The following is a 25,114-nucleotide window of genomic DNA, read 5'->3' as shown; positions in this document are numbered from 1 at the left end:
ATTGCTATTGTTCCAATAAAGCATTAAGAACTCAAAAAAATGAATGTGTAATGAATGTGTAAAGTGAATGTGGATTTTATTCTATTATTTAAACAGGCTCAAAAAGGCTAGAACCCGAAACCTTCGATCATGGATCCAGAACCACAAGTCGCAACAAGCCGCTTAAAAAAACATTTTACAGCGACATCTATTATGGAATTTTAGAAATGAGCACCGTGAAGATATCAATACACGATAGAGGACGCTACATGTAATTGCATTTGAAATCTCTAATGTTTTGCTATATATAACTAAGTAAATATCGAGCTTTACAGTATTTTGTTCAAGTATTTTTAGTTATTGAGTACTTGATTAACCAAAAGAAATTACAAAATATTTTCAACGAGAGTAAAATTAATAAAAGAAATTAATATGGCAATAACAATGACAACTGTCAACTTGTCAAGGTCAGCCTTCAAATTGACGTTTACCATACATTACGTTTTCTTTCAGACGTCAAACGGGCGCAACGCGTAAAAATAAAAAGCAATTTTATTGCGTAAATTCAGTTCCGAGCAAAATGAATTCCGTCGCGCGAGCTGGGCACTTGGCTCCATACTTTAAAGCTACTTCCCCTGTCGTTGCCAATGGACTGAAACCCCTCGTAGTGGCTCTGACTCCGGCCGACAAACTGGTGTCCCAGCCCCTTCCCAAGACTTCCACCACACAGGCATTACATGGAGCCTTGCCTGTCCAGAACTTGAAGGTCAAACATGGACCTCGTAGTGAGTACAAGAAATATCCTTTAAAATAATAGTTATGATGAAAAACCTATGTTACATAACACAAATTTCTGTTAATTTCAGTGGTTCAAGTGCGTTTCGCTCACACGGATATCGCGTATCCCGATTTCTCTGCGTACCGTCGCAAGGAGACGCTGGACCCTACGTCTAAGGCAGCAGAGAATGTCGATGGACGCCAATCATTCACCTACCTTATTGCTGGAGGTTAGTTTTGGCTGCAGTTTTTCCTTATGCAATGTAATGCAATAGAATATGTGACGGTGGATTTAGAGTTTGTGCTTCTAATATGATAATGATTCAGCTTTATGGGTAATAAGCTGTTCTCTTACTGTCTATAAAATAAAAAACATGTTGACAAGAATTTATTTGCAAAACTTTATTGCACACACAAACATACATTATATAGGAAATATAAGAAGAAATTATACTACATAGTGTAAAGGCGGCCTTACTGGTACAAAAGTACCACAGAAGACCAAAAGTTAGAGGTGCATGCCTGGAATTGAACCCCCGACCTCCCGAATAAGAGGTGAACATCTTAACCATTAGGCTATCGTGGGTTTTTATAACTTTATTTACCTAAACCTTAACTTATGGGAATAATTTTTTATATTGAATGAAGTTATGTAGGTTTAAAAAATTGGCCAAGTGTTCTTTACTTGTGTTATAAGACCCACCTGCCTACCAAATTTCATGATTCTAGGTCAACGTTAAGTACCCTATAGGTTTTCTTGACAGACAGACAGACAACAAAGTGATCCTATAAGGCTTCTGTTTTTCCTTTTAAGGTAACCCTAAAAACAACTCAACAACTCTTTTGTTTTCCTTCTTATTAGTTGAAATGATACTCAAGATTCAATTGAATTTTCAATTATCATTTGAAACCTAAAAAGATTAAACAACCTTAATATTTTTTATACAAATTCCAGCGGGTAGTGTTGCCGGTGCTTATGCGGCCAAGTCTGTCGTCACACACTTTGTCTCGTCCATGGCAGCGGCTGCTGATGTACTTGCGTTAGCCAAAATTGAAATCAAGCTGGCTGAGATTCCTGAAGGAAAGTCTGTTACTTTCAAGTGGCGTGGTAAGCCACTCTTCATTCGCCACAGGTAATTAATCCATACTAATATTATAAATGTGAAAGTGTGTCTGTCTGCTACCTTTTCACGGCCCAACAGTTTAATCGATTCTGCCAAAATTGGATACAGAGTTAGCTTATATCCCGGAAACGGACATAGGCTACTTTTTATTCCGGAAAATCAAACAGTTCCCACGGGATTCTTAAAGACCCATCCGCTTAACCGATTTGTATGAAATTTGGTACCGAGGTTGCTTGCGTCTGTGATTGACATGGGCAACTTTTTATCCCGGAAAATCAAACAGTTCCCACAGCATCTTTAAAATCCTAAATCCACGCGAACGGGCGTAGCCGCGGGCATCCTCTAGTAATAACTAAATCTATAAAAGGAAAGGAAAGGAAGTCCATCAAACACAAAGAACAAGCTTAATAATTATTCTCTATTGCCTTTATAAGATCACTTCAGGGTCTGTCTAGACCCTTTTTAGGCTTCTGTACCAAAAGGTGCCAATGGGACCCTATTAATAACCCACTGTTGTCTGTCCCTCCATCATCCGTCTGTCAGCCAGCTGTATCTCTTAAACCGTAATCAGTAAAGTTAAAATTTTCACAGAATGTGCATTTCTATTTCCACTTTTCTATTTCTATTTCAAAATGGCTATGTAAATATTAATGAAATGAAATAGAACATAATCTTGTACGAAGGCTTCCGAACCTTTTGCGTGCAAGTCTGAATCACACTTGACTGTTTTTTTTTAAATATAACTTAATCCTTTTCAGAACAGCCAATGAGATAGCCACAGAGAAGGCAGTACCAGTCGACCAGCTGCGAGACCCCCAACACGATGACGTCCGTACCCAAGACCCCAAGTGGTTAGTTGTTATCGGAGTATGCACACATCTGGGCTGTGTACCGGTCGCCAACTCTGGTGACTTCGGAGGCTACTACTGCCCCTGCCACGGATCCCATTATGATGCTTCTGGAAGAATCCGCAAAGGCCCGGCCCCACTTAACCTTGAAGTGCCACCATACTCATTTCTCGACGACGGTATCCTAGTTGTAGGTTAAACGAAACGTTATCTAATTATTTATTAGAAAATTTATTTATCACTAAGAATAATATGTAACAGCATTAGACATCAAACCGATACCAATAAATGTGATTTAATTATTAACTATTGCAATCGTTTCATTTAAAAACCTTGTGGGCATGCCAGTTTTGAAAAATCCTACTGAATTACTTAAAACAATTTTTTTTATCATTCATGTCGGCGGTACCGACTTTTAGCTGTCAATACTTTGCTCACTGAGCATTACGTCATCTCCCCACTGTCGTCGTTGGACTATAAAATCAGACACGCTGTGCGTAGCGAGGCATTATTCGTCCGGTTGTTGCCGAGGACACTTCTCAGTAGGAATAGTCTGTCGTACTGTAGGTTTTAGAGTAGTGGTTACCTAAAGTGGTACTGTTGGTTAAACGAGTTGTTATTGTGGTGGTTAGGTTAGATGGTTGGTTTGGGACCGGTGTAAGGGGTGGAGGAGCCGGTCTAGGTAGGTTAGGTTAGGTTTACCTAGTTACGCTGGTAGTTGTGACATGCAGTAAACGGAAGTATTGTCCTTAACACGTCTGAAGATCGTCTAGTGATCGAAGCAGTCCCTAAGGATCTCCGCCCGCCTTCATCAATTCTTAAACAATCCTCGGCTCGATCCGACATTCACGCTTGTTTCAGTTATTTGTCAGGAAAGATCTTAGTTATTATGGTTTAATTTGATATAACAACTTAACAATTCGTGAGGTATAATAAAGTTCCAGTATCCACTGTCCTGAGCATGTCTCGCCAACGTTGATACAAAATCGAACATCGAAACGAAAGTCGTTTTTTCTCTAGTGCTTCTTCTCAGCTTGGCTGAAGACCAACGTAGGCCCGCACCCCCAACAGGTAGTTAAATAGGTAGAGCGTGGAGTAATCGTTTCGCAAGCTATGCCCCGCCATCTTGGCCTAGGGCTTAAATAGGCTGATAGTCAATCCGAGTCTCGTGCTGTGTGTCATGTCGTTTTTAGGGTTCCGTACCTCAAAAGGAAAAACGGAACCCTTATAGGATCACTTTGTTGTCTATCTGTCTGTCCATTGCAATTGTGTCTGTCAAGAAAACCTATAGGGTACTTCCCGTTGACCTAGAATCATGAAATTTGGCAGGTAGGTAGGTTCTATAGCACAAGTAAAGGAATAAATACGAAAACCGTGAATTTTTGGTAACATTATTAAATAAAAAAATGTGTTTAAATTTCCAAAGTAGGCTAACTATACCAAGTGGGGTATCATAATATGAAAGGGATTTATTTACATGCACATTCTAAAACAGGTTTTTATTTATTTTTAGGCCTAAGTTTTTATCGTGCAAAATATCGAAAAAAAATCTCGAGTACGGTGCGCACTGCGCACACGGTCTGACTCGCACTTGGCCGGTTTTTTTTTTCAGTAATAAAGTTTTACTTTACGATGCTTCCGCTTGGGCTGCTAACAGTAGACGATTCGATGAATTCGAACCTTAAAACGTCTGGACTTGGATCCATTTTGCTTTGACGTTATAATGTTTCGATACTCAAAGTAATATTTTCAACGTTGTCGACTTGTAGGTACAAACTTGTACTAAGCCTACAGAATTTCGATTTTTTGAAAAATCTCAAACTTACTAACTACAGACAGTTTAGGAAAAAAATAGGCAGAATAGATTTGTAATTCTTTTTAATATCGTTAGCTTTCATATAATTTTCTTTTCTTTTTGTTTTGGGTTACAATCTACGTAACATCTAATATACTTAATCTAGAAATTTACATACATTTACAAAAAATATTATAACTGGGAATTCAATAATTCTATACATTTATATTTCAAGATTTAAGTTTCAATTAGATATAATTTAACAAAGAAAACAATTTTTAGGCCAGATTATGATAAATTAATTCAAAATCTAATCAGCAAAACCTATAGATATTATTATGCTGCAAAATAAACAATAAAATTTGTCAACTAAATAAAAAATGGTTTTCTTAACAAAAAAAATTGTTAAACAATTAATGTATTTCTGCTTAACAAAAGTAGATATAATCGACAAAAAATACAAGAAGTCCCTAAAAGAAGTCCCAGTTTTTGAAAAGCATAGGATAAAGAAATACTTTTTATGCACATCGAAATCTATGACTAAATATGTTAAGTAACCAATTTAAAGATGACACTAAATGAATCTATATTTACAAAAGATGAAAAGGCTACATATTTTTGGCAAAATAATTTAATTATTTTCTAAATAGTTAAATCTAAGGCAGTTAATGAAGTGAGGAAACGAAGAAAACTGTAGAAACCTAGAATATACAAATCGAACACTGGCAACACAACTTTTAAAATATTATGCATACATTTAGAGATCTCACTTTACAGCTTTATGTGTCATGTCAGAGTACGATTTTTAGTCCTTATTTTAAAGACAAATAAGAATAATTCATCTACGACTTACCAGGCTGCATGGTCTACGACCTTTGCCTTTCCTGAAGGGGATAAAAAATAAAGGTGAACCGTACTTTTAACATGACAGTTGACACAGAGCTAAAATGGCGAGTGAGATCTCAAAATGTACGACTATAAACAAGATTAAGGCTAAATCGCCGACGAATAGTACCTACCTATAACGCGAACAAAGAGATAAATATGAAAGGACTCGCCATTTTTGTCCTATCTGTCAACTGACATTATTTTGAAAAGAAAGGTTAGCAAGGAAAGAATTTTGCATACAAAATTTATTATTTAATAATGTATGAAAAGTCAAAGCACGAGCACATGTGTAGATGCACGAGTATTTAACCAGAGATATTTGGCAGAGAGAAATAAATCACGTGAAAGGAATCGAAAAGAAATACCGGCAAAGGGATAGGAGGTATTTGAAGATGAGGGTAAGAACTTTAGTTTTATTATAAACACTGGTAATAAAAGATCTATTTTTCTTTTAGTCTGTGGTAGGTACATTTAAGACTACCTTCATAAGTCCATGTTCTATTTTTAGGGTTCCGTACCTCAAAAGAAAAAACGGAACCCTTATAGGATCACTTTGTTGTCTGTCTGTCTGTCTTTCTGACTGTCTGTCAAGAAACCTATAAGGTACTTTCCGTTGTCCTAGAATCATAAATCTGAAAACCGCGAATTTGTGGTTACTTCATTAAAAAAAAAATTGTTTCAATTTTCAAAGCAAGATAACTATACCAAGTGGGGTATCATATGAAAGGGCTTTACCTGTACATTCTAAAACAGATTTTTATTTATTTTTTATGCATAATAGTTTCTCATCTATCATGCAAATTGTTGGAAAAATTACCCGAGTATGGGAACACTCAGTGCGCGAGTCTGACTCGCACTTGGCCGGTTTTTTAGAGGAAAAGCAGCTTTGATAATAACGATGATGATGACTACTCAGAGAAGGATGCAGATTGCAGACATCAGTTGAACCAGTTAAAGACCACATTCGGATTAAATCATTTTCATTTGAGATTCTTTTATACACATAATCATACTTTTGTTAACCCTACCTAATCAGATCATATTGGCACTGGCAGCTATAACGCCACGTCACAACATGGAGGTCACCGCGTTCCTTTCTTATATTGTACGCGTTATACTAGAAAAAAGTTATTTATTAATCTATGCGCAATACTAGTACAACATTGTCGCCTCGAATAATGCGCACGTTTTGAGATCTCACCCGCCATTTTATCTCTATGTGTCAACTGTCATGTCAAAAATAAGATTTAGTCCTTAATTTAAAGGTGAACCGTACTTTTGACATGACAGTTAACACACAAAGTTAAAATGGCGAGTGAGATCTTAAAATGTACGCACTATACAAAATACATACTATAGCAAAGGTAAAAATATTTATAAATAAATGAAGAGTATTATTATTTTTCAAATTAAATAATGAATACAGCATGATGACTGTAGGATATTAAGTTTTTAAGGTTCAATTATTTTCTTATAATTTTTTTCAAGGCTTAATTGTGATCATGGGATATGACTTTGTTAAAGTTGCGAAAATGTTGTCACTCGATAAAATTCTATTCTACGTGCATTGTTTTATTTTACATTGAGTTTTTCAAAATTCCAAACAGAATGGTCACTCAATGATTTAAAACAAAATGATTTTGAGAATAATTTGTTATTTTTAGCTCATGGCAACAAAAGTAACATAATTCCCTTTTTTCATGTTTCTCGAACCTGGGTACAAGTACTGCCACTTTTATTAGTCGCTTCGGCGAAATTCTACACCAAGGAAATACAAACCTTATTGCTTGACGTTACGTTACTATACTTACAATAGCTGAAGTGTTTCGACACACGAATACTATCAACGTTGGTCGGTGAGATAAAATCTCATACTAAGCATACTGTATGTATTTGATTTCGAAAATTATTAAATAAGAAATGCTTCGCCAGATGAGAGAAAAAAAAATGCTTACATGATTTCAAAAATTATAGAGAACTGGGAGAGATCTTATAGGTAAGTTGTGTGGCCAGTATTCAATTTGGCAGCTTTAACCTTTAAAGCTTAAAAAAACAAAACAAAACCCTCTTTGCTCTTTCTTCGTTCGAAAGCATCACCCGGCAGGTACGTGTAGGTAATTTTTAACCTTTGCACCATTTCGTTATATTCCGAATCTGTCTAAATGATAATGATCTGTTTATATGGCACAGGAAGTTCCGCTATAATATCGCTTATAGTGCGTACATTTTGAGATCTTACCATTTTAGCTCTGTGTCAAGGGTCATGTCAAAAGTATGGTTCACCTTTAAATAAAGGACTAAAATTGTACTTTGACCTTTGACACGCTAAAATGGTGAGTGAGACCTCAAAATGTATGCATTATATTTGCATCGAATGTCAAAGAAACGATGGCTGATAAATGCCTTTACAAATAAGTCGTAAACGCTTAAAACAAAGTATGCATCAAGTTTGAGAGAATTATTAGATACATTGATAAACATGGAATACACCAGGATATTGTGGTCAATAATTGTTGTTCGCAATCTCTAAACTGAACTAAATTGGCAGGCCTAAATCTAGTGCTATTCTTCTCCCGCCTCTTTCAAAGAGCATTCAGAAAGAGATTTATATAATCTCCTTCGTGAAAGAGATATAGAAAATGTTTTTCAAGCTACTTGAGATAGGCATAAAGGCATTGTGCTGATGTGGCACTGGGAAAAGCCATATATAGATTTAGACCAGTAAATTTTGTTTAGTTTAGAGATTGTATACAATAGAACTGGCCTCAATGTCTCAACAGTTATAATATAATATTACATCTTCGTACGATAACATTCATAGCACATTGATTTTGAACACAGATTTACATTCAAATTGTAGACATATTATAATTCTATTATACCGAAAAAATATAGTATATAAATATTTCTATTACATACATACATATAAGTACGTGACAAAATATCTTAGTAATTTTTCGAAATAGTTTTTAAAATTTAATTAGTAGGTATATCAATATAATTCAATATAATTATTTATTATTACTGTGTGAATATCTTTGCTTATAACGGATTTCTGTAAATAGTTATTTTTGTGCGATAAATTAAAAAAAAATGTGTTTTACTATCTGTCAAAGATCATAGAGTATTGTCAATAGTCATTCGTCTACGTGTCAGATCACAGTCCACCTACAAACACAAACATACTACACAACCTCGGAAGCTCTTCATTTGTTTCTGAGTCTACTCAAAATGTTTCTTTAAGAATTTACTATTTACATTGGTGTTTCGTTCACTACCCACTTTAGCAAAAAAATTACGTCTACTAGTAAACATTGTATAGATAATAGCGGCTTAGTACAGTGCTTTGTCTTCTTCTTTCGAATGCCAAATTACAGATGACAGAAAGAGAGCAATCGGTGTTTAAATACTCACCCGCTAAATAACTTTATTTTTAAAGGCAGTTTAAATAGCCAAAAGAATATTTTGTATAAAATAATACTTATTACCTACCAATTTTTTTCTAGCTGAATTAAATAGTTATGAATAGTGGGTAGTGGGTATTCGAAAAGTCCTATCAATTAATTTGGATGATCAATTTGAGCATATGTCCAAAACAATTCCATCAAATGAAAAAAAAAAAATATTGTGAGATAGACTTGCACTTGACGTCAGTAATTATGTGTCTTAGTTCAACTTTGCATACTTCGTTAACATCGAATTCGAAACACTATACAATTAGAGTAAAATATTCCATAACAAGACCATTTTAAAATCCGATTTTCGTTTTATGTTGTATTTGCTTGGAGCACTGGCGGTAGATATTCGTCCAAATTCAAAACTTAATCCACAAGTTTTAGGCCAATTTGAATTTATAGTGTCTCGATACTCGAAATATATTAACGTTGTCGAGATCTGCAAAATTGTACTAAGCCTGAGGTTGGCTTAGCGTCCAAATCTCCTATCTTTAGGCGCAAACTCAATACTGTGCCGTGCTGTGTCGACGTCGTAGACGCGCTGTGATTGGTTGGCTGTCACGGCAGATTAGGTTGCAACAAACAATAACTCAATAGTATTGCGGATTTATTTAGAAATCAGGGTTAAGGACGCCAAACAAGTCTCAAAGTAAAAATGAAAAAAAAAAAAACTAAAATTTATTTTTCCGAAAAGGCTGGGATCCTGGTACAAATAGCAGCCATAGCTGAGGCCACACTTGCGTAACACGTAGCGTGGTTAACAGTCGGCGGTGTAGACTTGGTTTTCATTGTGAAAAGTATCGTGCAGCCCGGACTGCAGTGTATTAAAAAAAATTGTTTACTGTTTGGCGCCGCGATGGCGAATATGGCAACAAACGATGAGATGTTCATTTAGTCTGTGTGAAAAACGCGGAAAAACTCGCAAGTCTGTCTCAGCCTAACACATAGCATGGTTGATAGCGGGGTGTAGACGGGCGCCCGGTCCGTGATAGCGAATAAGTAAATGAATGGTAAGATGTTCGTTTGGTGCGGGTGAAAACCGCAAGTCTGCTTTAGCCTAGCACGTAGCGTGGTTAACAGTCGGCGGTGTAGACTTGGTTTTCATTGTGAAAAGTATCGTGCAGCCCGGACTGCAGTGTATTAAAAAAAATTGTTTACTGTTTGGCGCCGCGATGGCGAATATGGCAACAAACGATGAGATGTTCATTTAGTCTGTGTGAAAAACGCGGAAAAACTCGCAAGTCTGTCTCAGCCTAACACATAGCATGGTTGATAGCGGGGTGTAGACGGGCGCCCGGTCCGTGATAGCGAATAAGTAAATGAATGGTAAGATGTTCGTTTGGTGCGGGTGAAAACCGCAAGTCTGCTTTAGCCTAGCACGTAGCGTGGTTAACAGTCGGCGGTGTAGACGGGCGCGAGGTCGAGCGTGAGGTGCCGCAGCGCGCGGTCGCGGGACGCGGAGCGGCAGGCGCGCGAGGACTTGATGATCTGCAGCACCATGGCCTTGCAGTCGTGGCACACCGCCATCTGCACGCCGCGCAGCCGCTCCGCCACCGTCACGCCTGTGACGCTGCGCCCGTACCGCGCTCTGGAATACAATATCCTGATTAATATGTATAGGAACGTAACCTATATTGCAAATTATTTATTTCTTAGTGATTGTTGAATAAAGAGTCTTCTAAAATACGTGTTCTACGTTAACTGCCGATTAAACTATCCTAAGCACGTGTTTTGACATTTGATATAACTAGGTACTTAGAGCAGATCCCTATTGAAGTCAATCAGCAAGAGGTTGTTCACAATAGAGAAACCTGTTCTTTGGTTGTGAAATTATAAGTAGAATTTGATTGAAATTTTTTTAGGATCGATTCACACTGGCACAGAGTTAAAGCGACAATCTGAAATTTTACATACATATTGGACACCTTTCTTTACAACATAACGCGTAAACTACCGATAAAAACGAAGAAAAGACGCGTTCTGTTAGCGATGCAAACCATGCTGCCAGACCCGTCCATGCGCACTGCGGGGAGCGGCTCCACGGCCGCCGGACTGCTGAGAAAGTTGTTTGTTACCTTCGCTCGAGCGTGGACAGCGAGGAGAGTGGCGTGGAGACGCACGGCATGCTGCCAGGCCCGTCCACGCGCACAGCGGGGAGCGGCTCCACGTAGCCCATGGCTGAGGCGCCGCGGGAGCCGGGCGCAGAGGCCGCTGTGCCCGGGTGGCGCCGCGTGGCAGCTGGACTACTCGGCGCAGAGCCCACACTGTTCTCTACCGTCGCCTGCAATACACAAAACATGCCAAATTAAATATTTTGCCAGAATCATCTCAGAGAGAAATCGAATTTCTTAAAAACGTACGTTCGTAAAACACTTTTGCGAATTGAAAAACTTTCAAAGCCTTAACAACGGATAGTACCGAGAGAGATATGAAACGGTTAATCGTGCTCATAGTTACGGAATTTTTCATTTTGCCAGAAGAACACTACAAATGGTAGGTACGGCTCCACTATCAGGATTCGGCAAATGATTCGAGTTCGGGTAAACTTTACAATAGCGCAAGGATTAACGCTGCGGCACAATAACCACCAAGAAGTGATATAAACCACAGCGAATTTAGCGCAGTAATGGCTTTAGTTTCCATCCTTATGTTGTCGACATTCCATCTACACGCACGAAACGTCTTGCGTCTTCATTCCTCATACGCATGGCTAAGGTTTGGAATACCTACTCTTCCGCGATCTGTGTTTCCTACCAATTACAATCCAGTTATCTTTAAAACAAGAGTGAATAGGCACCTTTTAAGTAAACGCGTCCCATCTTAGACCACATCATCACTTTCACAAAAAAAAAACTTGGCAGCAGTACATGGCACATCACGTTGTACCTATTACTTTAAAGACTGGCAGTTAAAGGTATACTCATACTATACTCGCAATAGACTAGTCGCGCCATGAGCAAGCGTGGGAAGGATTGCTGCTCGTCGTCGGGCAACGGCAGACTGAGCAGCACCAGGGGTACGTGCGCAAAGTGTTCCGTCGGAATCCGCAACTGTTAAGGTTGAAGGTAAACTCACACTGTGCTCGGGAGAGACCAGGCGCGCCATGAGCGAGCGTGGGAAGGATTGCTGCTCGTCGTCAGGCGACGGCAGCAGCGACGGACTGAGCAGCGCCACGGGCACATGTGCAAAGTGTTCCGTTGGAATCCGCATCTGGTAGAAAAAATATGTCAAGCAACCAATTCCTTCTAGATCATTACAAAAATTAAAGACTTGCTTTTCTAGCAACTTATATATTTTTCATCATAGATATTTTTTTAGTCACTGCAAATAATTTTGACTAAGGGTCAAAAAAGTTACGAAAGCATCCAAACTATTGTAGTATTTATCACTATATTATTTATCTTGTTATTCGTACATATTTAGCCACTCTTTCTGACAAATTTCTATCTAATTTTTTTAGTTATTTTAGGAATAGGTTGATGAGCTTACCTTCGAACAACATTTCTGACAGACAGTCTTTTTGCACAGTTTACACTTTTGTCCCCACGGGCCGAAAATGCCAAACCGTGTCTTCAAACATAGGAAGCATACCTGTGAACAAAAATCAAAATTAAAATCCATTAGTAGGTCCGTATACTATATTATACTACTTTATACTACTTGATCACCTTACAAATTGTTATATTTTAAAATGGTGTCAAATTATTTAGTATGGAGAAAAGGATCTTTTGTATCTAACTAAGTAATCCTTTCTCTAATATTTCCGTTTATTTTGAAAATGTAGATAAATTGGAACTCCGCGAAGATTCTTTTCGAAACATTCCCCCTCACAAGGGCTGTCAACCTCAGACTCTACCTACCTAACTATAACTTGTACCTAACTATTCCTCCCCTCACCAACCACACGCCAAACTCACTTAGCCGCTGAACTGACCAGGTGAAGCCGCTCCGCCTGGCTGAAGACCTTTCGATTACGACATAAGAAAGGCCAAGGATAGAACAGAGCGCAGGACAATAGTAAACTACGCCGCGAAAGCACAGCAGTGTGACCAAATGCAACCAAGAAAACTCCATCCTATAATGTTTGAATTTAATTCAAAAATAAATAAATAAGTATTCGTTTACTTGATACCATAATGCAAAAACAGTACAATATACAGAAAAAATAAAGATCACCAAAACACACGACTTACTGTGCATTTCAAAAAAATCAAAGCTCACCAAAGTTTGAAAAGTATAAAATTCATAATATTGGTCGTGTTTTTCGACATTCTCCGTCGATAAGGGCAACTCGAGAATCTTCTGAACCTTAATCCTTTATTGTTACGCGTGCCAATAAGGAAACGAATCGAAACGAAGCGGCGCTAATCATTCCATCTCACTCACGCTTGTACCTAAGTAAGCGCGTGTGTAAGTGAGAGTGAATGATTAACGCCATTCTTTTCAATTCGTTTCTTTATTGCACGTGTCGTTTCAACTCACCCTTCTCTTCTCAACGTCTTCTTTCACCCTACCCTCAACGGGCAGGACCTCAAGCTCTGCTTTCGTCAACACGGAGCGGATGTGTACTATTTCTTCTAGCGTCAATGAGAGACGATCGTCGGACATTATCGCGTCTTGCCATTGTTTCTGTTATAATACAAAATTAATATTTAATACATTTTATTAATACATTGATCGCAAGTTATCTACGTAGGTAGGTACTTTTTGACTGGCCGTTCGTAGGCTAGTTTAAAAAACTTGCTCAGTCTTCACTTTAAAAAGATTTATGCTAGAGACATATATTTATCAGCCATCGATCGGCCGATCGTTTTATCTGTAGTTTACGACAATTATCTACTAAAAGTAAACGTAAAAAAATTGCCAACTCTAGAGCTAAGCATCAAGCCATATTTCTACATCTACGACGGAACTTTAGAAAATAGGTATTCTCAGAATAATGAATCAATTTTTAGACAGCGAGAAGACAATTTTTTTGTGAAACCTACTTACTAAGAATTTCACTGATTAATGTTGTATGTGATATAGGTAACTTAGAAAAATATTTACTACCTAAGTTTGCTTCAAAATACTAACTTAGAAAATTAAGGTGGAACTAATAAAACAGCTAAGTAATCTATCTAATGTGCAATGCAGTTCTAATACAAAAATATGACATTTACTTTGAATTGCTAATTACTACATGAACTACGAGTTTAACAATAAGATTCAAGCATTAGAACTTACATGAAAAAAGGGCTCAATACACATGCAAATTAAAAATTCCGACCACATAGTTTTGTTGCCATTTTATCCAGAACTGGGAAATTAGAAACAGGTACACGTACAATATTAATTGTTTTTAAAATAGGAGAGATTACATACATAATATGACTCAATTAAGTTCTTGAAGGATTGACGAACAAATAATAAAAAGGCAGTTTGAAAGCCATCAAGTTATGGTAGCGGTGATGGTACTTTCCACATGTAATAATAATTATGAGTCATGACGGCCATCTTTTACGTCAGCCGTTTTTTGGCGGCACAGCTTTCCTAGGGCAACATAGCTTAAGCACTAACGTACAGTCAGCAACAAAGCGCGGATTGCACCCGTCCATAGTCACTTGTACTGGCGGGTGCAAAACTAGCTTTGTTGCTAACTGTACCTACTAAAGACTAGCTGGTAGCAAGCGACTCACATGCGGATGCGTGGGGCTGCCACTAACCGACTTGATGAGCTCGTCCTGCAGCGACGAGCGCGACCACGACAGCTCGCCCAGCTGCGCGTCCGCGTCGCTGCTGGCGAGCGACGCCGCGCCGCCGCACGACGCTCGCGAGCCTGGCCTGCAGAACGGGGGATAAGTTAGATAGGACCACCGCGGTCAGCAACTGCTAGACGAGCACTACTGGGCATAAATCTCTTGCAGGGACTTGTAGGGTCCCTTGCTCTAATATGCCGTGCTGTCAGCCAGCAGGAAGAAGTGCGTGAATTTATTGGTTTATGAGACGCGGCCTTTCTCTCTCTCTGTCTCTCTAGACATTCCTTCATTTTTGAAGGTCGTGGTCCTGGTGTTCTTGCAACCTCGTGTGGATTAATTGCTTCCATCGGCTTCTATCAGAGGCAATATCTTGCAATTGTATGGAATTTGCAGTTGGAGTCCCTCAGCTGGTCTGCCCATCTGGTTGGTGAGCCTGGAGAGTAGCCTCTCGATAAAAACGCGACTTTCCTCTATCTGTTACCAACGCCGGCTCTCCTATTTCGAGCACATCATGCGACGAGGGAGTGATAGCTTGAAAAATGTTATTGTGACGTGGCCTTTAATCATACTTAAATATTCCATTTATAATTATTTATTTATTTAGATGTCGGATTGCTAAGAGGTTGGAATTGGCTGTTCCCAAGAGCGCCATAAATATAAGCATGAATCGTAACCACCACTGATACCTCTAACAAATAACAATGTATTGCTGTAAAGAAGTGGATACGACAATAGGCAAAAATTTCGGTCCATCCCTTACCCCTTCAGCTATGAACAATGTATGGTGTACCAACCTGGAGTGTGGCAGCGATTGTGCGCCATCGGTGGGTGGGCAGGCGTGAGTGACAGTGTGGCGTCGCATCGATGCTCGCCGCGACGGACACTGGGTCGCAAGGTCGTACGCTATAAACAGGTTCCATATTAATACATAATTTATTGCACATACCCATCAGACTACCAACAGACAAACTTGATAAAAACCTAATGAGTCTCTAGAAAGCTTGAATGAAAAAAAAATTGTATACCTCTAGGTATCATATCTGATGATTTTTAGAGGATAAAAACTATCGAGTATTTGCTGGTGCTTCTTGGTAGAAAGGGTATTCCGAATAAGTGGTAGATTCACTTGACTGTTCAAAAGTACTTTTATACGTTCAGTTGAAGTACAACTCATAAATGAAATTTATAAGTTAGAACAAAGGATGACTGCTAGTGAAATGAAGAAGCAGGGAAAATTTTTAACTGAGTACCTACCTACCTATCTATCAAGAATAAAGTCATGAATGAAATCATATAATTTTGTAGAAAATAGGTTAAAAAATCTCGGCTTAAAGACTTCAGATTATATAGTTGGTAGGTAAGTAGGTAGAAAAGGGTAATTTTTTATTTTTATTTTGCATGTACATAATACATTATTTCTGAACTTTATGCCTATGGCACCCAAAAACTATCTACTACTTGGTGTTTTTATACATTTTAAAACTGCGTTACCTATCCAATTTTATTTACTTACATGACAAAATACGTCATATAAATAATTAGCAACAAAATTAGAGACGAAAGTACTAAACAAGATCCGCCTAGTGGGTCAAAAACACCGTTACCAAGTGACCAACCAACGTTGTAGGTTAGCTTGCCGGACGCCTTGACATAAGTGGCACGGTTCATATTATGACCTTGTTAAACTAAATGTGCAATAAACAACAAAAGAAATTTATTTATGTGCATTCTGAGACATTATACTCTTTAACAACAGACATTTAAGACGTGAAAACTTTGAGGCATAATATTCCAAAAACTTAAAATATTAAAAGGCGAAAGTCTACTTTCTAAGCGCAGTAATATAATAATGTTACCTAGTCCATTGTTTCTAAAATATGATTTTCTAAAACAAAACAGATGATTTACCTCATAATTTAAGCCATTCCCCCTATTGAAGGAGTTACAAAATGCTTCAAATCCACAAATTTTCCATTTTTTAAATAAATAAATCTTTATTATCTGAACAGAACATTATTTACAGACTTTAGTGTGAGGCCCTGCCTCCTGATGAAGTGAAAACTGTGTTTCAAAGTATCTACCTAGTTACCTACAGGCTGATATCTAAGTATAGAGTGTAATATGACTTCGCTCAGCTTTAAGAGGACTTATGGCACTTATTAAAACGAGATAATCCAAATCCATCTCATTTTAATAGTACCTACCTTTAGTCTGAGCAAACTCATAGCTCATAGCATGTCAAAGCACGCGCCTTGATCTCAGAGCCATATTAGGTACCTACCTACGTACGTAGTGAGCATGTAGTGAGATACCTGCTTCAGGACATTTAGGTCACATTATGAATTTCTATAGGAGAACCTATGTCTTATTTTTCATCGTTGATAGGCACCTGCTAGGATAATGATCTAAACATTTAACCTACAAATGAAATTATTAAAGATCAAATTAGCGTTACAAAGCATAAGCGATAGTTATTCATCGGCTGCAAATTAAGATGATAGCACACATAAATTATATATTTAGGAAGCGTGACGTTTGTATACAGTTGTTTCAGGTAAAAAGAACGCTTGACCATAACAGTTATTTAACGAGGACCTGTCCGTTCATGGCACAGGTTCATGGGTTCATGGGTTCACTGTTCTCACAACGAAAGCATATTATCTATTCTGTGACGAGAGGTTGACTGTTGAATCAATCACGAGACAACATAGATACCCCCGACGGACGCATCTCACTACGCTGCTTCGTATCAACAAACTACATAAATAGATATTACTCTGTGACTAAATGGTAGGGTAGTACGAAATTTTTGACTTTATGACCTTATGGGTTAAGCTTGTATGTACTGCAAAATTTCCCAAAAAATTTTTGGCGCAGAATTGTGATATTGAGAAATTGTATGAAAACGCACTCGTTGTGGTCCATAGATACATCTACACCAAATTTTCAAACGGGAAAACTTGTGAAATAAAAATCGGTGATAACTTTCAATCAATGTTTCGACATTTGAATTCTATCAACGTTGGTAAGATAGGATTGTAGGGAATAGATAAATAGATGAGTCGCCTACTGCGCAGGTATAAAGTCAGCGGTCTTTTTACAAGAAACGAACTGTAACAATGCGTGTCATACATTCCAGGGTTTCGTCGCAAAACTGGTGGTACTCGTCATGGGAGATGCGGGTCCGAGGCGGCGCCCGGGGCGTCTCCGCAGCGACTATTCCAAGATTGGTGTGCGTTGGGGAGAAAGTGCAATTTTAGCCTACTTCCATACACTTTTACGACTAAATATATATGTAGTATAGTGTAGTTGCTAGTTAACACCTTGATTAGTTGTAAAAATTACGATATCCCTGTCCAAACTTGTAGGCCTTTGTTAACGTAAAATTCGTGGTATGTATTTTGGTGTACATCGCAAAACAAGTCCAATCTAAAGTCTGAATACGAGATGTCTGCGCAGTGTACAAAAATAGATATTAGTTGTACCTGCGCAGCCCGCCATGTTGCAACTTTTTATTTTGCGATCACTTTAACTGCAATCTATTTTTCTTTAGCTGGCAGAAAAGGTAAACAAGTAGCTTCTCACTGAAACACGTAAGCGACATGCTTTGCATGGTGCATAGAACGTTCTTACTGCGAACTAACAATGAAACTGTGATGTAAGACAAAACCCAAACTTAAGAACTTCTAAAATGCCAGGCAAATCATGTCGTTTACGCGTTTCTCCGAGAAGTTTTGTGAGCTAAGGTAAAATAGATGACAATTACAAACATGGACAAATACTTATGTAAAATAAATTATCTATTTATATTGTCTGTGTAGGTATATTGTGATATTATATATTATACCTACCTACCTATTTACTGTAAAAATATGATTGGCCTACATTCTTATGGTAATTTTTTAATAGTTAATTTATTAATTTTTTAATAAGCGAGGCCGGACCAGCATTTTGTGTAGGAAGCCGAACGCCAACTCTACCAAATATCTCTTTAAGCTTTGTGTAGGCGTAAGCGCCTTCCGGCATAGTGTAAAGTCACGCAATACAAAATATTCGTAGACCGTGGCAATATTGAATATTATAGATAACTATGCTTTCATGTGACTTTAAAAGTAAACAAGTCGCAGAAAACTCCTCGAAGAAATGGGTAAGCGACGCGCTTTACCCGGCGCTTTAGACGTTCTGAAATCTGGCTTATCTATGCGCCACGAATTACTACGCGCTATTAGTACCTACGATTGTTTACTTTTAAGTCAATAAGATGAAAAAAAATTAAATTTGTCCTATCAAATTGTACCAACCCAAAAAAAAAATATTAAGAAAGCTGTTAAGTAGTAGTTTAATAAATAATAATTTTTAGTAGGTATAAGTAAGTTAGCTTAGACTCTGTGTCGCATTAGGACTCCCTGTAAGGACTGTGTACATTATGAACAAATAAAAAAATTATACTTATACTTGTATTCACAATCATTAGGTACTATGAGGTCTCACAGTGCGCTCGAATGCACAGTGTAGGGTCCACCAATCAGATGACTGTGTCACGTCAATTTAGAATGATCTGATTGGTGGAACTTACACTATGCGTTCGAGCGCACTGTGAGACCTCATAGTAATGATTGTGAATACGGCCGTCAAACAATTTGCTCAGCAAATGAGATAATATCCAGGGGTTTCGCCTTACCGGTCCGCTTCCAAGGTTTCGGTGGTGTTTGCTGCGGCGCCGTGTGCCTCGGGAACGGCTGCGGCGCGAGAGTCTCCGGGCTGACGCAGGTCTCGGTGTCGTCATCATCGTCGTCATCCTTAAACAAAAACAATCCTATTGTAACTTTACGAGTTACGACATTCTTCATCGACGTATGATCATTTTCAGTTCTTATTTAATCAATAATTAGCTGACGAAAAAAAACGGTGTAATTGCGAAAAATTCAAGTTGTTAATACCTAATTGTATCGTTTTGATCAAAATTAAAAATCTCGACTCGATTTTAGCACAGTTTTAGGCAATTTTTGTTGGAAATGAGTTCATTTTATAAAATAATGTAGGTACGCTAAACTCAATTTTAGCACCTACAGCTAGGCTGTTTTGCTTGAAAGATTTGTACCTATACAATGGGCTAAAAAATTGGGATTAAAGAAAAACAAGTTTTTTTTTTTTTTTGGGAAAATCAGAAGTGTAATTATAGCGTTATGTTAGCGAGCTCCCCAATCGTAATTTTTTATCCAACTATTGATTAATATTAATTATAATAATAATAAATAATTATAATATTGATTGGTGATTGAATTAAAAATGGCTACGCAAATCAATTTACGAGAAAACTATTGAATATAGACCTATCCATGCCACACACCACACAGCCACAGACCAATGAAGTTTTGCCGCTACGTCGATCAAAAATAATTACGGAACCAGGTCAAAACTAAGGAGAGGAATCTCTACTACGTATGTATAGTTAGCGAATTACCAAAAGTGTGCCAATTAAAATCGTCAATAAATTCCAACCGGTAATCTTGACATTTTGTCGCCATTTAATTCATCTTACGTCTCTAGTATTTATGTTTATTTAAAATCCGACCCTCTCACTTCCGCGTTTTGGTATTATTAAGCTATTCCCATGTGAAAAATTACAACGAATAAAATTACACAATTTGTTTGTAATTTTAGTTCAAAAAGTATTACTTGGGAATTTATATTGCTTACATAACTGTCGTAATATTTTGTGTAATAGACGTAATAGATTGAGCTGATTTCAAAAACAAAAGTATAATAGAGGTACCTAATCACGTTAGTCTGTTATCACATGTTTCTGTGACTAAAGAATTTTGAATTTTAAATAGGCAACACATAAAGACTTACGCACATAATATTTCACCTACTAAGGTATCTTACCTACAAAGAAAGTACCTTTGTATAAGGTTAATGTAAAAGTGTGATAAAATGTGAAAACTTCTTTCAAGGTACATCGTACATACAGCCTATATCGCACTTGAAACGACATTAGAGTAATAGGCAAGTTTATTATATTTTCGGACTACGCCTACGTAGAGTTAGACTATGTATCAGGTACCTACTTATGTAAAGAATCTGAAATTCGTTCACATGTATTTAAAAAGATGCTCCTAAGTCAAAACAAGTAGCCATCATCATCATCATGATTATCCTATCGCCGGCCCACTACTGAACACGGATCTCCTCTCAGAATGAGAAGGGTTTGGCCAGAGTATAGCGCGCTGGCCAAGTATGAATCGGCGGACTTCACACACCTTTGAGAACATTATGGAGAACTCTAAAGCATGCAGGGTTCTTCACCCTAACAGTGAAGGAAAACAAACAAGTAAGTAATAAGTAAGGAAGGATTAATCACATAGAGTATCGTACTTAGATTGCAAACAGCAAAAGGCAAATGCAAAGAGATTTAGGACGGAAAAGCGAAGCCTCATTCAACGAAAATGTGTCAGGAGATTAAAATTGATGTTTACGAAATCTGGGATAGCACGGGAAATTACGAGAGCGCACGAAAAACTATTTTCACAGAGTGATCAAATGGAAGAAGTTACGTTGAATATGTACCAAGTAAATACATTTTAAAAGACGTACCAGCTCTGTTTAATATAAAAAACTGCATAAAAATACGCTAAAATAGATCGTTGTTACTATTCAATCGTAATCATCGGTCATCAAAGCAATAAAAAATAAAAGATTTTTTTTTGATAAGAACAAAACTGAAGAGGAAAAGGATTATACAAAAAATCCTTTAAATTAATTACAAACCCATCTTTCTATTAATCTATGTCTACATGCTGTTCCAGAGAATCATTAGTATCATAATTTCATTTTATAAGCGGCGAAAGACAATAGAATATTAAAATTGCAAGAGACCTCCTACGTCCAGCATGGACACCGGTCAGTTGAGACACAACTGACGAAGTAATTAATTTATTCCACAAGAAAGTAAACTCGCTACTAAAGCCTTATTATACACAGATCATTTGAAAACGTCTCTATGCTTGGTATCAACTTCTCGAGCTATAGAGTACAAACTTAAAACCAGTTACTAGTTTATCAATACCTTTCAGCTTCATATCATGTTCACTAATACGAGTAGTAACTATATGTTTAATCTATTTCAAAAGCAAACCACTTTCTAATCCTTTTATTATTGCATAACTAGTTTAGAGTACGTAGTTAACCTATTTTCCTTACATAACATTGAAGACAAGAATAATAATTTTATGCTTAGCAATAAATTGTCAATGAGCTAGATCAATCCGTCCTACGTATAAAAAAGCGGCCAAGTTCGAGTCAGACTCGCGTACTGAGGGTTCCGTACTCGGGTATTTTTCCAACATTTTGCACGATAAATCAAAAACTATTACTTATACATAAAAATTAAAAAAAAATCTGTTGTAGAATATACAGGTAAAGAAAGCCCTTTCATAATATGATACCCCACTCGGTATAGTTATCTTACTTTGAAAATTGAAACATATTTTAATTTTTTTTTAAATGATGTAAACACAAATTCGCAGTTTTCAGATTTATTCCTGAATCTGTTTTATAAGACCTACCTACCTGCCAAATTTCATGATTCTAGGACAACGGGAAGTACCCTACAGGTTTCTTGAAAGACAGACAGACAACAAACAAAGTGATCCTATAAGGGTTCCGTTTTTCCTTTTGAGGTACGGAGCCCTAAAACAATCAATAAAATACTATCGTTGAATGACTCTAATAGCTCATTTTCTTGAAAGGCTACGATCAACCATAAATTGTTGATACATGAAGAATAATTTGTTGATCGTAGATGCAAGATATAATTGAGAGAGTCAAAAGTCCGTTGCTACTCAATCTATTCATTTTACTCAATCCTTAGGTCTAGCAAGAGGTACATCAAACGCCTGAAGGTCTAATGTTGAATAAATTAAAGGCCTGAGCGTTAATTGAACCAAAGACAAAACGTTCATTTGAGTTGACTAAAGAATTCTTGGTCAGATTTGATAAAATAAAACTTGATCAAGCTATTCAAAATCACGTTCATTTATCATTCGGTAATCTTCAGTTTAGCTCGTTTTATCTTATCATCTGTCCGAACTAAAAAAAAACTCATAAATACTCATTTCTAAGCAATCCTCATTTCATTCATCGATTCAATATACGTACCGTAGAGATTTTTATTATTAATATTGCGTCATCAATGACGGCCTAGATTAATTGCTCTACGTATCTAAAACATCATTGCGTTCTAGATTATTGTTTGGCCTAGTTAATATATGTACTAATACCTAGATTTATTTACATACAAAGTTTATTCGTAAAACTAAACTTCACAAGGCATTGTTTTCATTAGAGGCAATGTTTCCAACAGTTTATTACCAACTAGCTGATGCCCGCAGCTTCGCCCGCGTGGATTGGTCAGATCCCCTGCAGCAGCAGGATTGAGGAATTGGAATCCAAATTATTTTTATAACAATATCGCAAAGTTCTTCTATCGATTAAAAAAGAAATGACGCAAATCGGTTCAGAAATCTCGGAGATTTCGGTGTACATAGGTAGAAAATCACAAAAACGTGTGATTCAGTGTTGGTGTCGTTCAAATAACCATATGAGCTTAATATGAGGTAGTTATTTCGAAATTACAGACAGACACTCCAATTTTATTTATTAGTATATAGATATAGATACGCCTACCTACTTACGTGATGTAAATTGATTAACTTTTACTCTGTCTTCGACTTCCTTGATCTGTGTTTGTAATGTGAATGTTTTCATTAACCAACTTTAAAAATAAATATATGTTCCTACTTAAGTGGTTGTAAAGCTAATAGCCTATAAATGGTAGGCTAACATCTAAGTCTGGAATCTCTACTTTCGAAGCGAGGGAAATGGTAGGTACTTAAAACTTATATCCAGAGATCATAAGGCTTTAAATTTAAAAGCAATCATCTCAGACTTTCTACCGAGATATTAAACTATTCTTACGATTCAATCTTCTTGCAAGAGTTGTACGTTCCCTTATTTCAATTCTAATACTCGAAATTAATAATCAATCTAACCGTATAATCGATAAGTTACCTTGTAACAGTGTTATTTGTCAAAAGGAAAATACAATAATTGACAAATAACAACCTTTCCAAGTATTTATAGACAGATTAGGAACAAACGTATAAATGACACGCGTTAATTTATTACAAGTGTTGTTACCTATACTAAATAAATATTATATTCAACACGTAAATAAAACTGAATACAAACGGTTACATAAAAGAAAACTGTAAAAAAAAATGAAACATCTTCATGAAGACTGTTTCTACTTTAACTGAGTATTAATGCCACAGTTAAGTGCGGTCATCACGCTTAGTTAAATACACTTTCGTGATTACTATAAACAAACTGTGAAGCAAAAAGTAGTAAGACCTCGCGGAATCGTGTTAATGCAAACCATGGAGGCTTCCGTGCAAACGGTTTAGAAAAACATAACCGTTCAGGCTTCAACTCGGTTAATAACCTGTGCCCCGTATTTTTTGCTATTCAGTAATATGGCAATTGGCAGTTACTAGTTATATGGGTCATCAGAATTACGTGCAACTTTATACTACTGCACTGCATTTCCATAGTTTTCAGTCGAAAATAATCATGATACGAGAAGGATACGAGTTGTCATCACAATAAAATAATAATTCATTTATGTGACATTTATTTACCAAATGATTATATTTAAAGCTTTTATGTAACTACAAATTATATTTTTACAAACAGTTGTTCTTATTTAGACTCGCCAAATATTAACTCGTGAATTTGTAAGTCAAAATTGAAATGTAACCTTGTCTTGTCCCACGAGATTTCTGTGAGATAAAAGTGCTAACAACTAACAAGTCCATATAGTTTGATACCTATATGATATTAATACGTTGGTGTTACAAACCAAATACTTATAAGTTATAACAAATGCTGAGGAGACGACTGTTTTAAGTTTGACAGTATTTATCTTTTCTTTATCTAGATTAAAAAGAATTTTTTTTAATTAAAAGCATGTTAAGTCATTGGACTTTTCTATATCACATTTATTAAACCTTTCAGGTTATTATTGATCTCCAAATACTTAAAACAGTATCTTGTTTCATAGAAATAAGGACCAGAGTTCATTGAAAATAAATGGAACTAGGTTACCAAAGCCTTGCAATGAATAAGTTTGTTCAAGTGCAACTTGTTTACTTTCTACAGGATATTTGTTTGAGGTTGATTTTACAGATGAATTGTGGGTGGCGCGGTCTAGTTTTTTTTTTAATTTATAGATAGCGCTTGGCTGCAACCAGAACTGCTGGCAAGTGATGATGTAGCCTAAGATTGAGCGCGCTTACCTAGAAGATGCCTATTTAGATAGCTTTGAAGGTAGCATTTAAAGTGGAGGTGAAAACTGATGCCGGAAGAAACGAGGAGGCAAATCGCGGATATTATTAAAAATCTTCAAATGAAATGATAGCTTCGATTACCTATTAAGTAATGTTGACCC

General features: G+C 36.9%; 2 protein-coding genes across 6 annotated transcripts in view; one reads left to right on the top strand and one right to left on the bottom strand.

Annotated features, from left to right (window-relative positions):
- Positions 1-467: 467 nt before the first annotated feature.
- LOC123866187 (cytochrome b-c1 complex subunit Rieske, mitochondrial) lies at positions 468-3,037 on the top strand. The gene is made up of 4 exons (XM_045907592.1): positions 468-764; positions 846-986; positions 1,712-1,889; positions 2,639-3,037. Exons 1-4 carry the CDS (start codon positions 560-562, stop codon positions 2,925-2,927), a joined length of 813 nt encoding a protein of 270 aa, XP_045763548.1. The 5' UTR covers positions 468-559; the 3' UTR covers positions 2,928-3,037.
- A 5,430-nt stretch (positions 3,038-8,467) lies between these two features.
- LOC123865947 (protein spire) overlaps positions 8,468-25,114 on the bottom strand; it is a 194,614-nt gene continuing 177,967 nt past the window's right edge. For 2 of the 5 annotated variants that reach the window (XM_045907172.1, XM_045907188.1), the window contains 9 exons: positions 19,286-19,403; positions 17,737-17,820; positions 15,399-15,507; positions 14,545-14,689; positions 13,349-13,495; positions 12,356-12,457; positions 11,942-12,076; positions 10,942-11,147; positions 8,468-10,454 (listed from right to left, as the gene is read on the bottom strand). In XM_045907172.1, coding sequence (XP_045763128.1) covers positions 10,256-10,454; positions 10,942-11,147; positions 11,942-12,076; positions 12,356-12,457; positions 13,349-13,495; positions 14,545-14,689; positions 15,399-15,507; positions 17,737-17,820; positions 19,286-19,403 — 1,245 coding nt within the window. In that variant the 3' untranslated portion in view covers positions 8,468-10,255. The remainder of the gene's footprint in view (positions 10,455-10,941; positions 11,148-11,941; positions 12,077-12,355; positions 12,458-13,348; positions 13,496-14,544; positions 14,690-15,398; positions 15,508-17,736; positions 17,821-19,285; positions 19,404-25,114) is intronic. The other 3 variants (XM_045907197.1, XM_045907208.1, XM_045907178.1) reach the window with 2 other exon arrangements.

Source organism: Maniola jurtina, chromosome 1 (genome assembly GCF_905333055.1).
Source record: "Maniola jurtina chromosome 1, ilManJurt1.1, whole genome shotgun sequence".
NCBI classification, from domain to species: domain Eukaryota; kingdom Metazoa; phylum Arthropoda; class Insecta; order Lepidoptera; family Nymphalidae; genus Maniola; species Maniola jurtina.
The sequence above is the reverse complement of the archived record's forward strand: the minus strand, read 5'-3'. Positions and strand labels throughout refer to the sequence as shown.

Bases quoted from the DNA above. Each gene is read 5' to 3' on its own strand.
- LOC123866187 (XM_045907592.1), top strand. From the start codon at position 560: ATGAATTCCGTCGCGCGAGCTGGGCACTTGGCTCCATACTTTAAAGCT. The intron at 987-1,711 runs GTTAGTTTTGGC...TACAAATTCCAG, and splicing joins CACCTACCTTATTGCTGGAG to CGGGTAGTGTTGCCGGTGCT. The intron at 1,890-2,638 runs GTAATTAATCCA...AATCCTTTTCAG, and splicing joins CCACTCTTCATTCGCCACAG to AACAGCCAATGAGATAGCCA.